General features: G+C 40.0%; 2 protein-coding genes across 4 annotated transcripts in view; one reads left to right on the top strand and one right to left on the bottom strand.

Annotated features, from left to right (window-relative positions):
* The window catches only part of LOC6036029 (UDP-glucosyltransferase 2), a 37,552-nt gene extending 28,168 nt beyond the window's left edge, over positions 1-9,384 (top strand). For all 3 annotated transcript variants that reach the window (XM_038252171.1, XM_001846080.2, XM_038252172.1), the window contains exons 2-3: positions 7,639-8,928; positions 8,986-9,384. In XM_038252171.1, the coding sequence (XP_038108099.1) occupies positions 7,661-8,928; positions 8,986-9,274 (1,557 nt within the window). In that variant the 5' untranslated portion in view covers positions 7,639-7,660 and the 3' untranslated portion in view covers positions 9,275-9,384. The remainder of the gene's footprint in view (positions 1-7,638; positions 8,929-8,985) is intronic.
* LOC6036028 lies at positions 4,501-6,854 on the bottom strand. The gene is made up of 3 exons (XM_038252170.1): positions 6,378-6,854; positions 5,195-6,321; positions 4,501-5,130 (listed from the first exon to the last, which is right to left on the bottom strand). Exons 1-3 carry the CDS (start codon positions 6,744-6,746, stop codon positions 4,752-4,754), a joined length of 1,875 nt encoding a protein of 624 aa, XP_038108098.1. The 5' UTR covers positions 6,747-6,854; the 3' UTR covers positions 4,501-4,751.
* Positions 9,385-11,582: the final 2,198 nt, after the last annotated feature.

The raw sequence follows: 11,582 nt of genomic DNA on the forward strand, positions 1-11,582 counted from the left end.
AAACCTATCGGTTGGATCCCCATTTTTAGCTTTGCTCCGTAGCTAATACACGTTTTCGCACCGCTGGGAGCTAATTTGGCTACCGAATCAAGCCCACCGCGGGGATCTAATTTATTTATTTTCAAATTCTAGCCGTTTTATTTATCGAAATCAATAAAACTACATTCTAGCATGATAGAACATGCTTCCAGTTGCATTATATGTCCTAATTGTTTACTTACATCAATAAAATATCATTTTCAAATTTTTAAAAGAGTTCATCCGATTTGCTCCCGACATGTTTGCACCCCAACTTTCGCACCGCGGGTAGCAAAGCTAAAGCTAAATTAGCCTTCGAGTTCATTCGGCGAAGAAAAAGTTCATCGGGGATCCGTCGAGTAGCCAAGATAGGTGCTCGAGAAGTCCCCGAGCTGCCGGTGGTTAATGTTTTCTGAGATTTTAGAATTATTTGTCTCTGTTTGGTTGAAGTTGAATTTATTTTGATTATCAAATTTGAATGGATATTCAAGAAATCAGTAATTTGGTTCAAAACGAATTTATTAAATTGAAAAATTGTGATATTTACCATTTTTTAGTATTTTATAAATAAAAAATAATCAACCACCTATATTTGATATAAGCAAATCATCACAGAAAATTTAAACATTTTTGAATTATGTATTAAAATTCAAATATATTTCAAGAATTTTCCTTTTTGTATGCGACTGAAACTCACAAACGTTTTAATAATATTGTATTCGATATAATAATATTGAAAATCCCCGCCGAATCTCATGCAGAATTTTGAAATTAAATGGACAGATATAGTTTTTTGGTCGAAATGAGTAAAAACAGAAGTTGTCTTTATAGCTGTCGGCAACTATTTCTAGTACCAACCAGCAACCTCTGGATTGTGAGTCCAGTGTGCTGTCCTATTGATCCACACGGATCGAAATGAAGTGAGTGAAAACAAACTTAAAAGTTATCATACAAATATCTATTAACTGACTGAAAAACTCAATAGTAAAAAAAAATAATTTGGAAATTCTAAATAAAAAGTATGCAGAATTGAATAATAATTTTAATATTAAAGTATTTAATTTATTCAGAAATTACATGTCGAAATAACAAATGCTACAAAATCTGAAATTAAGGAATTCCAAAATATAAATTTACGAAAACCCGAAATTCTAATATTCAAAAACACCATTTTTATCAAAAATTGAATTCATAATCAGGCTTTCAAAAATGTATGAATTTAAGAATTTGTGAATTTAAAAACTTAAGAATTTGAGAATTTAAGAATTTAAAAATTTAAGAATTTAAGAATTTAAGAATTTAAGAATTTAAGAATTTAAGAATTTAAGAATTTAAGAATTTAAGAATTTAAGAATTTAAGAATTTAAGAATTCAAGAAATTAAGAACAGGATTGCTGGGATTGCTTGTTTTCAAATCCGTATTGGCTTATTTAAAATGTTATGCTTGAATTTTGCTTTTTACTCAATACAAATGACTTGTCTCTTGCATGTCCGGTAGTAGATCGACAATGCGTTGACCAAAATTAAACAAACACAGCCCCAAGCTGACCTAAAAAACTAAACTGCATCACCCCAAATTACCAAAAGTCATTTTTCATGCGTAAATTTGCAGCACGGAAGGGAAAATATCTCCAAACTCGAATAATTGATATCGAAAAATCAATCATCACTCCTAATGTAAACATTTACTGACGTGAGCAGGATAAACTCTATGTTTACAAACTCACATTGGCCCAATCACATTGTTTTGCTTGAAAAAACCATCCGTCAGACGATTTGCTCCCGGTAGATCCCGGAGCTAACCTGAGTTTTGTTTAGATTCGGATGAACACGGATGAACTCGAACCTAAATTAGCTCTCGCACAAGTACCGCGGTGGGCTTGACGCGGGTGCCAAATTAGTTTTGCAACGCAATTAGGTCCCTGCGGTGGAGATGCCCTAAGCCGTTCGACCAATTCTCATCACTTGTGCCGTTTCCCGCTATTAAATCAACATTTTCAGGTGTATCAACAATGATGAGTTGCTTGCTCATTTTTCTTTTTGAGCTATTTATTACTTTGGAACAGTCAAAAACATTTTATTTAAGCTGTAATTCATGATCAAAGTGCTGATAGGCCGATAATAAAAATAGGCTGAGAAAGGGTATAGTTCCCTTAATTTGATCGAACTGTTTTTATTCAATGTACTTATGGTGATACCGGGAACCGTGGTGTAGGGGTAAGCGTGATTGCCTCTCACCCAGTCGGCTTGGGTTCGATCCCAGACGGTCCCTGTGGCATTTTTCGAGACGAGATTTGTCTGACCACGCCTTCCGTCGGACGGGGAAGTAAATGTTGGCCCCGGTCTTAACCTAGAGGGTTAGGTCGTTAGCTCAATCCAGGTGTAGGAGTCGTCTCCCTGGGTCCTGTCTCGGTGTAGTCACTGGTAGGCAGTTGGACTAACAATCCAAAGGTAATCAGTTCGAATCCCGGGGTGGATGGAAGCTAATGTGTATAAAGAGGTTTGCAATTGCCTCAACAATCAAGCCTTCGGACACCTAGTTTCGAGTAGGAATCACGCAATCGAGAACGCCAAGGCAATGCTGTAGAGCGAATAATTTGATTTGATTTTTTTATTGTGATAATCCAGAGGTGCCTCATAAAGCCGAATCTCAAAACGCGGGATCTTGATGGCCGAAAATCAAAAGGTCGATTTTTGTTTATTTTTGTTCAGAATACATAAAATAAACCAGAGAGAAACATTATCTCTTGCCAAAATTCAGATCAAACATTTTAAAATTCAAATCCAGAGTTTTTTTTAAAAGGTCCTATAAACCTATAAATATGGTTTATATGACCTTTTTTTTAAAAAAAAAAAACTCCAGAAATGTAGAAAAATTTCAAGATTTCAATAGAAATTGAAATTTGAAGATATCAAAATTTTAAAATTATAATAATTTTAGATTAAAAGAATTAAAATTTTTAAAATTCTTAAACTTGAAAAATCTTTCTGCATAAAAATACCTTTTCAATGCGTCCAAAATATTTGAGATCTGAAAACCCTATCTAAAGTTATAACCACTTAAGCGTTATTTTACACTTTTTTGAAGGCGGATCTCAGATATTTGAACATGAACATGATGTCCGGACCGGAAATCATGCGAGGCATTGTTGGATGCGTAATCAAAAGATCTTTCCAACGCGTCCTAAAGATTGAATTTGGAAAAAAAATCAGTTCTCGATTTTGAGAATTCATAAATTTAAAATATTTAAATAGGGTTTAAGAATTTTTAAATTTCACAATTTTAAAATTTGACAATTTTAGATTTTTTATTCAAGAATTAAATAATTTTATAATTAAATAACTCTAAAATTAAAGAATTTAAGAATTATAGAATACTTAAATTCTAGAGTGTCATAATTTTGGTGTTCGGAATATTAGAGTGTTAGAGTTTTAGAATTGAAGTTTTTTTTTGTTTTAGAATTAAAATTTTTCAAATGAACAATATTTAAATGGAAGTTTTTTTTAATTTAAGATTTTAGTTTTATTTTTATTTTTAAGTTTTATTGTTTAAAAATTTCAAAATTTTTGAATGTTGAAATGTAAGAAATTTCAAATTTTAGAGTTATAAAATTAAAGGATTGTTTTAGTTCTCTATTTTTAGAATTCAGAAATTATTTTTTTTTTAAAGAATTTAGGAATTTTTGAATTTCAAAAGAGAAGAAGAATGTTGAAATAAATGATTATTGAAATTTAATGATTTTGAAATTTTAAAATGTTGAAATGTAAGAATTTAAAAATGTTAGAGCTATAAAATTTAAGGATTTCAAATATATTGTCAATTTTAGTGTTTATTTTATTGAAAAATTCAATAATTTAAGAATAAGAATGTTAAAATTTGAGTGTATGTATCACAAATTTTGAGTTCTCATCTTTTAAAATATATTTTTTGTTGAATTTTAATATTAAAGAATTTAAAAATTAAATCTTTTCAAAAAAAAATATTATTTTTTTTCGCACAATCACAAATTTACAATTTAAAAATGATAGTGTTTCAAAATTTCCATTTCTGGTTTAGTTTTTTTTATTTTTTTTTTTAAATGAAAATACAGCGCCATATTTTACTATGGATTAAGCTTGGAATGAGCTGTCAAGCAAAATACATTCTTAGATCCCCAATTCTTACTAATCTAATCTAATCTAAACTAACACAAACGCAGCCAGTCCGATGAAAGCATGCTAGAAAGTCTTGTGATTAGATTACGCCAAAAGCACTTTTCTTGTCATTATTAATAATTGTAGTACATCCGAAAACGAAAATGTATTGCAAAAATTAATGCGGCCAGCCCTACAGCGTTGTGTTTACCGCGGAGAGGATTCTGTGAACGGTACACATTTCATCCCCGATTCTTACAAAATAAAAAAAGTTTGATTATAATTTATAATTAAACCATCACATTTTAAGGCTAACCTCCTCGGACAAATTAAATTAAATACTCTCACTTTCTTCTCGTCCGATCAATGTACAGATTACGGTTTTATTTTGTTATTTCGTCAAGGGAACATAAAACATCTTCACGAAAGGAAATATCGACTATTTCCAGTATTATCAATTCACAAGAACAATTCACAGTCTCGAACGTGAATAAATCAAGTCAAAGAAAATAATTAACAAAAAAAAAGACTCGCAGTTCGATTGCAATTTCCTCAATTGCCACTGCTGGTCAACAAAATACAAAAAAAAAAGAAAACAACTATTCAACGGCGGGTCGAACGCCGAACTTGATCTTCAGGTGATCGTCACTGAGAAATCCGTCGCTGCGGAACAGATTGTAGTGCGAGATGACGCTCTTCCAGGTGAAGCTAGTCCCCTTGGAGAAGTCAAACACGCGATCTTCGCGCACGCACTCGTCCTCGAACTCGTTCACCACCTCGATGAAGATCTGGCACCGCAACTTTGGTCCCTTGGCCCAGCACACGTACGCGTTCACGTCCGAGGACTTTTCGCAGGCAAAGTTGGGCTGCACGATGATGTAGATCGTGACGCCGACGTGGGATGCGACCTGCGGCGAGTAGAACTTGGAGTCCTTCGACCAGCGGTAGATCTCGAAGCTGCCGATCGCGAAGGGGTTCCTGAAAAGGGGGCGGAAATGTTAGCTACTGGTTGGTGATAGGACGCTCACGACCGGAGTATTACATGGCCTTCATGGAAGTTTTCATCTCGTCCAGCTTCGTGCGCAACATTTGCATGTCCGAGCTGAGTTTTTCCTTGTCGTCTTCCGGTTGGCTCACCGGACTGATGGGCGTTTGGGGACGCACCTGCAGCGTCTGGTGGTGGACGTACGAGTTGTGCTGGAACATTTTGAGCCGCCGGGTGAGGGCGACCACTTGTGTTTCGAGCGTTTCTTTGTTCTGCTGGGACTCACTGCTCACACGAAGCATGTCTCCGCGGAGGACAAAGTTCTGATCTTTTAGGGTGGCGTTTTCCACTTTGAGCTGGCTGTTTAGCTTCCGCTGCTGCACAAGCAGTGCCTTCAGCAGGTCCGATTCCTCTAGGATGTTTTCCGGGCGAATTCCGAGCCGCATGACCAGGTCTCCGGTGTCGGTCAGGTACCCACCCGAGGTCAGCTTGGGCAGCGAGATTAGCTCGTTTTTAGCGAGGAAACCTTTGAAGCTGAAGCTCTTGCCGGAAACCTTGATCTGACTCGAGTGGGACATTTCTACGATGGCTTTGAAGTGAAACTCGTCCAACTGCCGGTTCGGCTTCATCTCCAGGGCCAACGATTGGCCGCCGATGAAGAAGGTCGTGTTCCAAACTATTCCACAATCGTCAATCAGCTGGATTTGGACGTGTTTTTCCTTGGCAGCATCACCGTTCGGGAGATTCAGCGAGATCGGCTGCAGTTTACAACTGGGCAGCAAATCACAATCGATGTCATCCCAACGAACCGGTTCCACCTGCAGCTGGCCAACATCCTTCAGGATGCTTTCGCACCGCGCGTTCAAAGCGGCCTGCAGCCGCAGAAAGTCGTTAGTGTTCAATCCCTGGATGCTCTCCAGCGTCTGCCGGTGCTGCATCTCCGTCCGATCCACAAAGTCCTTCGTCTTTTGCAGAACCGCCTTCTTTTCGGCCGTCTTGTTCAGCATGATCGCCGTCCGCTGCTGAAACAGCTGCCGAATGTCACCCAAAATCCGCGTCTCCATCTCCTGAATAATCTTCAAATTTTCCTCGACCTGCCGGACTGCCTCCCAGTCCACAAGCTTCAGCCGCTTCGGAATCTCCCGGAACTTTTCCACCGTCTCCAGCAGCTTCTGTCGGTAAACCTGTCAAAACAAAGCAAGCCATGAATCACAATCACAAACAATCAACCCGAAACTACCTCCTCGATCGAGTCAATCGTGTGCCGCTTGTGGTCCTGCTGCACGACGAAACAGTCGCAGCAGATCTGCACCTGGCAGGTCAAGCAAAACAGGTTCAGGAACCGCTCCGGATGCATCCGGCAGCGTTGCAATCCCTGCTCCAACGGTGGCTTCGGCACCATCTTCCCTCCTCCACGAAGATCCATCGCGGCGTCACAGGCCACGCAGATGACGGCCGGGGCGTTAAACAGCGACACCGATTCCGCCGGCTCGCGGGCGCACTTCCAGCAGCACGGTTTAGAGCAAGCGGAACAGGCCAACGGTTCCGCTTCAGGCGGGATTAGATTGCAGCAGGTGGCGCAGAAGGAACCGTAGGCGAGGCTGGACATCCGAAAGGGGTGATAGTAATGCGGTCGGAACTTTGGTTTTACTGGACAGGTTGAGGAGGACGCGTGGTTTCCTAGAACCCTGCACGGTGGCAAATGGCGGAGAAGATACGTCGGGAAGGTCCTTTTGTTTACACAAAACTGTTATACTACACGGTTAGACAGAGGCACTAAAATTTATAAAACAATAATTTTTCAGTACATCGTTAGAGCTCGAAATTGAGTGCCTGACAAACAAGTTTTTTTTAAACTTTTTTCATGCAGAACAAAATTGACAACAATGACAAAAATGACAAAAATGACAAAAATTACAAAAATTACAAAAATGACAAAAATGACAAAAATGACAAAAATTACAAAAATGACAAAAATTACAAAAATGACAGAATGACAAAAATGACAAAAATGACAAAAATGACAAAAATAACAAAAATGACAAAAATGACAAAAATGACAAAAATGACAAAAATGACAAAAATGACAAAAATGACAAAAATGACAAAAATGACAAAAAATGACAAAAATGACAAAAATGACAAAAGTGACCAAAATGACAAAAAATACAAAATTAACAAAAACACAAATTACAAAAATGATAAAAATGACAAAAGTGACAAAGGTGACAAAAATGAACATCAAAACCATTTGCCGCCCTTGAAGGGCGCCAACCTACCCAAAACCCCACAAAATGACTCTGCTGCTGCACCCATCATCAGCCTCTTATCATGTCCCCTCCGACGAGTCGTTATCAAATCTCCCGTTTTTCGCTCCGTCACACACACTCAGCTTGATCGATTTCAACGGGCGACTACCACTTCCAGCCGCGGCCGGCTTAGTCGCTTAGTATTATTTAACTGCTCGTCGCATTAACACCTCCCCATTATTCATTCGACAGAACCCCACTAGACGACTAAACGATGGCATCGGGACTTGTCTTGGTGTTGCTGGCGGCTCTCGTACAAGCTGGTTCCGGTCATCGGATACTAGGTCTGTTCGGACACCCCGGGCTGAGTCACTTCAAGGTGTTCTACCCGATCGTGCGAGGACTCGCGGAAGCTGGCCATGAAGTTACGGTTGTCAGCTACTTCCCTGGACTGGGAGAACCGCACGCGAATCTCACCGAGTACGAGTTCAAGGGTCAGAAAGTGGTGACCAACGCGTTCAGCATGGAGGACTTTTCCGGACGCACCTTCATGGACAACTTCAAGGAGTTCTACTCGCTGGCTATGTGGGGACACGAGACTTGCAAAGCTGCCCTGTCTTCGCCGGCGTTGGACCAAGTTCTGGCCGAACATCGGCGGAAGCCGTTCGATTTACTGCTGACGGAGTTCTTCTCCACGGATTGCCTGCTTGGGCTGAGTCACGTGCTGCGACTTCCGCTTGTCGGTATGAGCAGTTGCGCTCTGATGCCGTGGCACTACGATCGCGTGGGTCTTCCGGACAGTCCCGGGTACATCCCGTCGGAGTTTAGTACCTTTTCGGAGCGTATGAGCTTCCTGGAGCGGTTTGAGAATTGGTTTGTGACGAGGACGACCAAGCTGCTGTATCGGGTGGTGGAGTGGAACGACAATCGATTATTGGCGGGAAGGTTCGGAGAAGGAGTGCCGGATGTTCGGGATATTGCGCGGAATACCAGCTTGCTGTTGGTTAATCAGCACTACACGTTGAGCGGAGCTCGACCGCTTGTTCCAGCGGTCGTTGAAGTCGGTGGAGTTCATATCGGACCGTCGAAGCCGCTACCTGACGATCTTCAGCGCATTTTGGACGATGCTAAAGAGGGTGTTTTGGTTATTTCCTTCGGGTCGATTCTACGCGCATCGACGCTTCCTGCCGCGAAACGGGAAGCTCTGTTGAGTGCACTGAAGCGGATTCCAATGAAGGTTATCTGGAAATGGGAGGATGAAAACGCGAAGGATATGCCGAAGAACGTGATCGTAAGGAAGTGGCTTCCTCAGAGGGATGTCCTGTGTCATCCGAATGTTCGCCTCTTTTTGAGTCACGGTGGATTGCTCGGAGTGTCGGAAGCCGTCCATTGCGCTGTGCCGGTTGTAGTTATGCCGATCTACGGTGATCAGTTTTTGAATGCGATGGCGTTGGTCAACCGAGGAATGGGAGTCATCATGCACTACGACAAGATCGATCCGGATTACGTGCACGGTTGCATCCAGGAAGGTCTTCGGAAGGAGTAAGTTTCAACAAAATTAAAATTTCTTGTGAATTAATATGTGTTTCTAACTTGCAGAGTTCGCGACTCGGCCGTAGCCGTTTCGGCAGCGTTCCGTCATCGTACGTTATCCCCCTTGGAGCAAGCAGTTTGGTCGATCGAGAATGTCCTCACGCATGGATCCCGAAGGTTGGAGAAATCGTACGGAAGTGAGGTGTCAATGGCGGTGTACTACTCATGGGATGTGATATTCGTGTTTGGAGCGATGATTTTAGCTGTTTTGGTTTCTATGAGAAAAGGTTTCAAGATTGTTTTCGGGAAGAAATGTGATGTGAGAGGTCAAGGAAGCAAAGTGAAGCGGTCGTAAAGCATATTAGTCGAGCAAGATATATTTTTGATAATTCTTACAGCAGATTGTAGATTGTGGGAATTTGTCGCGTAGTTAGGAAATTTTAAATAATAGAATGTTGAACCACAGAGTAACCCAGAGAGAACAGTCCAAACAAAAGCAGTCTAATTTTGTGGCTCCGTTACTTTTATACCCTTTGGAAAGGTAGTGTCTTTCAGCGTTATGTTTTGAGCGTTACGGGTTTGATGAGGAAAATTTTTAATCATAGTAAACTCAGGATTTTTCATATTTGTTTGTTTTGACAAATGCCAGGTTTTGAAGACTTTGATTTGTGATTTTGTTCTATTCAAGTTTTATGATTTTTATTTGTAATTTGAAAGACCTTGGGAAGCAGTTAAAAGTTAAAATCCAGTATATGCCTGAAGTGTCCCTCAGGCGTGCCCTCAGGATTACCCAAATGATGAGGTGGGACAAAAACTATGCTTCCTTCAGGGTATTTGTTGCGCTATCTCAAATTGCCGCCCGTGGATTAGGCAAGATCTTATTGCCTAACCAAGACAGGTTGCCCAACGTCCAGGAGATCCAGGAGCGCAATCTGACGAAGATGGTCCTATTCGAAGTTTTATGGTTTTATGAGTAGTTGGCGGTTGTCCGCACTACTTACAAATAAATGTGTTTGTGAAGGAAAATGAATGTGTTAAGAAGGCAAAAGGGTGGAGATGGGAGGGGGTTGTCTCTGAACAGCAATTTATTTTTAGGGATTCTTCACTCACAAACGCATGCCATGCATTCTTCGCAGTTTTTTATTAAACAGAGGAAAAAAACAGGAAAAACTGCCATAGCGTCATCATTTTGTTATTTACTTGAGGTTAGTCGTAGTCCCAAGATTAAGACTACAAATGAAAATTGAGAAGTAAAAAACAGAAGTAAAAAGATTCCATCTACTAAACATATTTCTCTAGTGGTATGTTACGTCGTTCCCCCAAAAACTGTCCACAGAAATTGTTCTGACCAAGCATTCGGCCACAAATATTACAGCCACGGAAACTGTTCCAAACAATTTCACACAACTTTTCACTTTGAAAAAAGCTTATTTTTCTGAAAATTCCACTGGAACTCTGTTGGAATTGGAATTTGGAATTTTTTACACGAAACCACAACTCCAGTGAGAACTTGGTCAGTTCGAGCAACAGCGTTGCCAGCATGAAACATCCAAAACAGATATTCTTTGGCGGAACTTGGCCTACCCGGTGGGTTCCTAGACAGCTCTAAGTTGGTCCTTTTTCGACACTTCCATTTAACTGGATGTGGTCCGCGATAGTCGTCTGAAAATTCACATTGTTGATTAAGAGATTGTGAAAATTTTTGACAGCTAAATAACCTGGTTGCTGCGATAAAAATGTAACGCAGTACACGTTATCTTTCTCGCAGACAATCATCAGTGTTGCTGAAGGGGGGATGTACCACGATGTACCGCGTAACGCAACCATAAATTAAATGCCAGTGCTCCCTCTGGGTTACTCTGTGGTTGAACCACTTAAATTTGTCAATGCAATCTTCGAAACATGCCTTTAAGAGTGACTAGTCCAATTATAATTTTTTTACAAGTTCTCCAATTTTCTTGATTGCCAATCAATGTTTATCGAACACCGACATAACATTTAAGCACTTTGGGGCAGTTTTTATGAAGGCAAGTTGGTTGAGTAAGCTATTGGCTGATGTACGAAGTGATTTGTTTACCTTTTTTTCGGTACTCACCGCAAACGTCAAACCATACAAAATGGCTGCCGGATCTTTTCCGGGAGAGATCTGGAAATAAAAATCCGGCAGTAGTTTGTATTGATTTGACGTTTGCTGAGGGTGCCGAAAAGTTTGGTTATGTTCTGCTTGCTAAAGACAACGACATATTCAATATAAACACTAGAAGGAGACGAAAACTGTTACATCGAAAGAGGATTTAACCGGCATCAAAATAGTGAAAGTGTATAAATTGAATATAATTGGGACAGAGTATAAATATTCTCCTAGAAATGAAGATCCTGTACGGTAAATAAACTTATCATTGCCGACAAGATTTCATGTTGAAGATCTACGATCTACGTTGACTTTAATGTTTTGCTCTGCTGAAAAATCCGTAGTTGGAATTTCTGCGCTTTGATGTGCATCGATATATAACTCATACATCAATATTACGTCCGTTATAGATGTGCGTTACTTGGACTCTGTCTCTGTTTAATATTATCTGCACCTTTACTAAAACGTTATTTCGATTAAAAACAAAACTTTACGTAGCTGACACACTATCTCTTAATAGCACAGTTCTCAT

The sequence above is a fragment of the Culex quinquefasciatus genome, chromosome 2, assembly GCF_015732765.1.
Source record: "Culex quinquefasciatus strain JHB chromosome 2, VPISU_Cqui_1.0_pri_paternal, whole genome shotgun sequence".
Classification (NCBI taxonomy): Eukaryota; Metazoa; Arthropoda; class Insecta; order Diptera; family Culicidae; genus Culex; species Culex quinquefasciatus.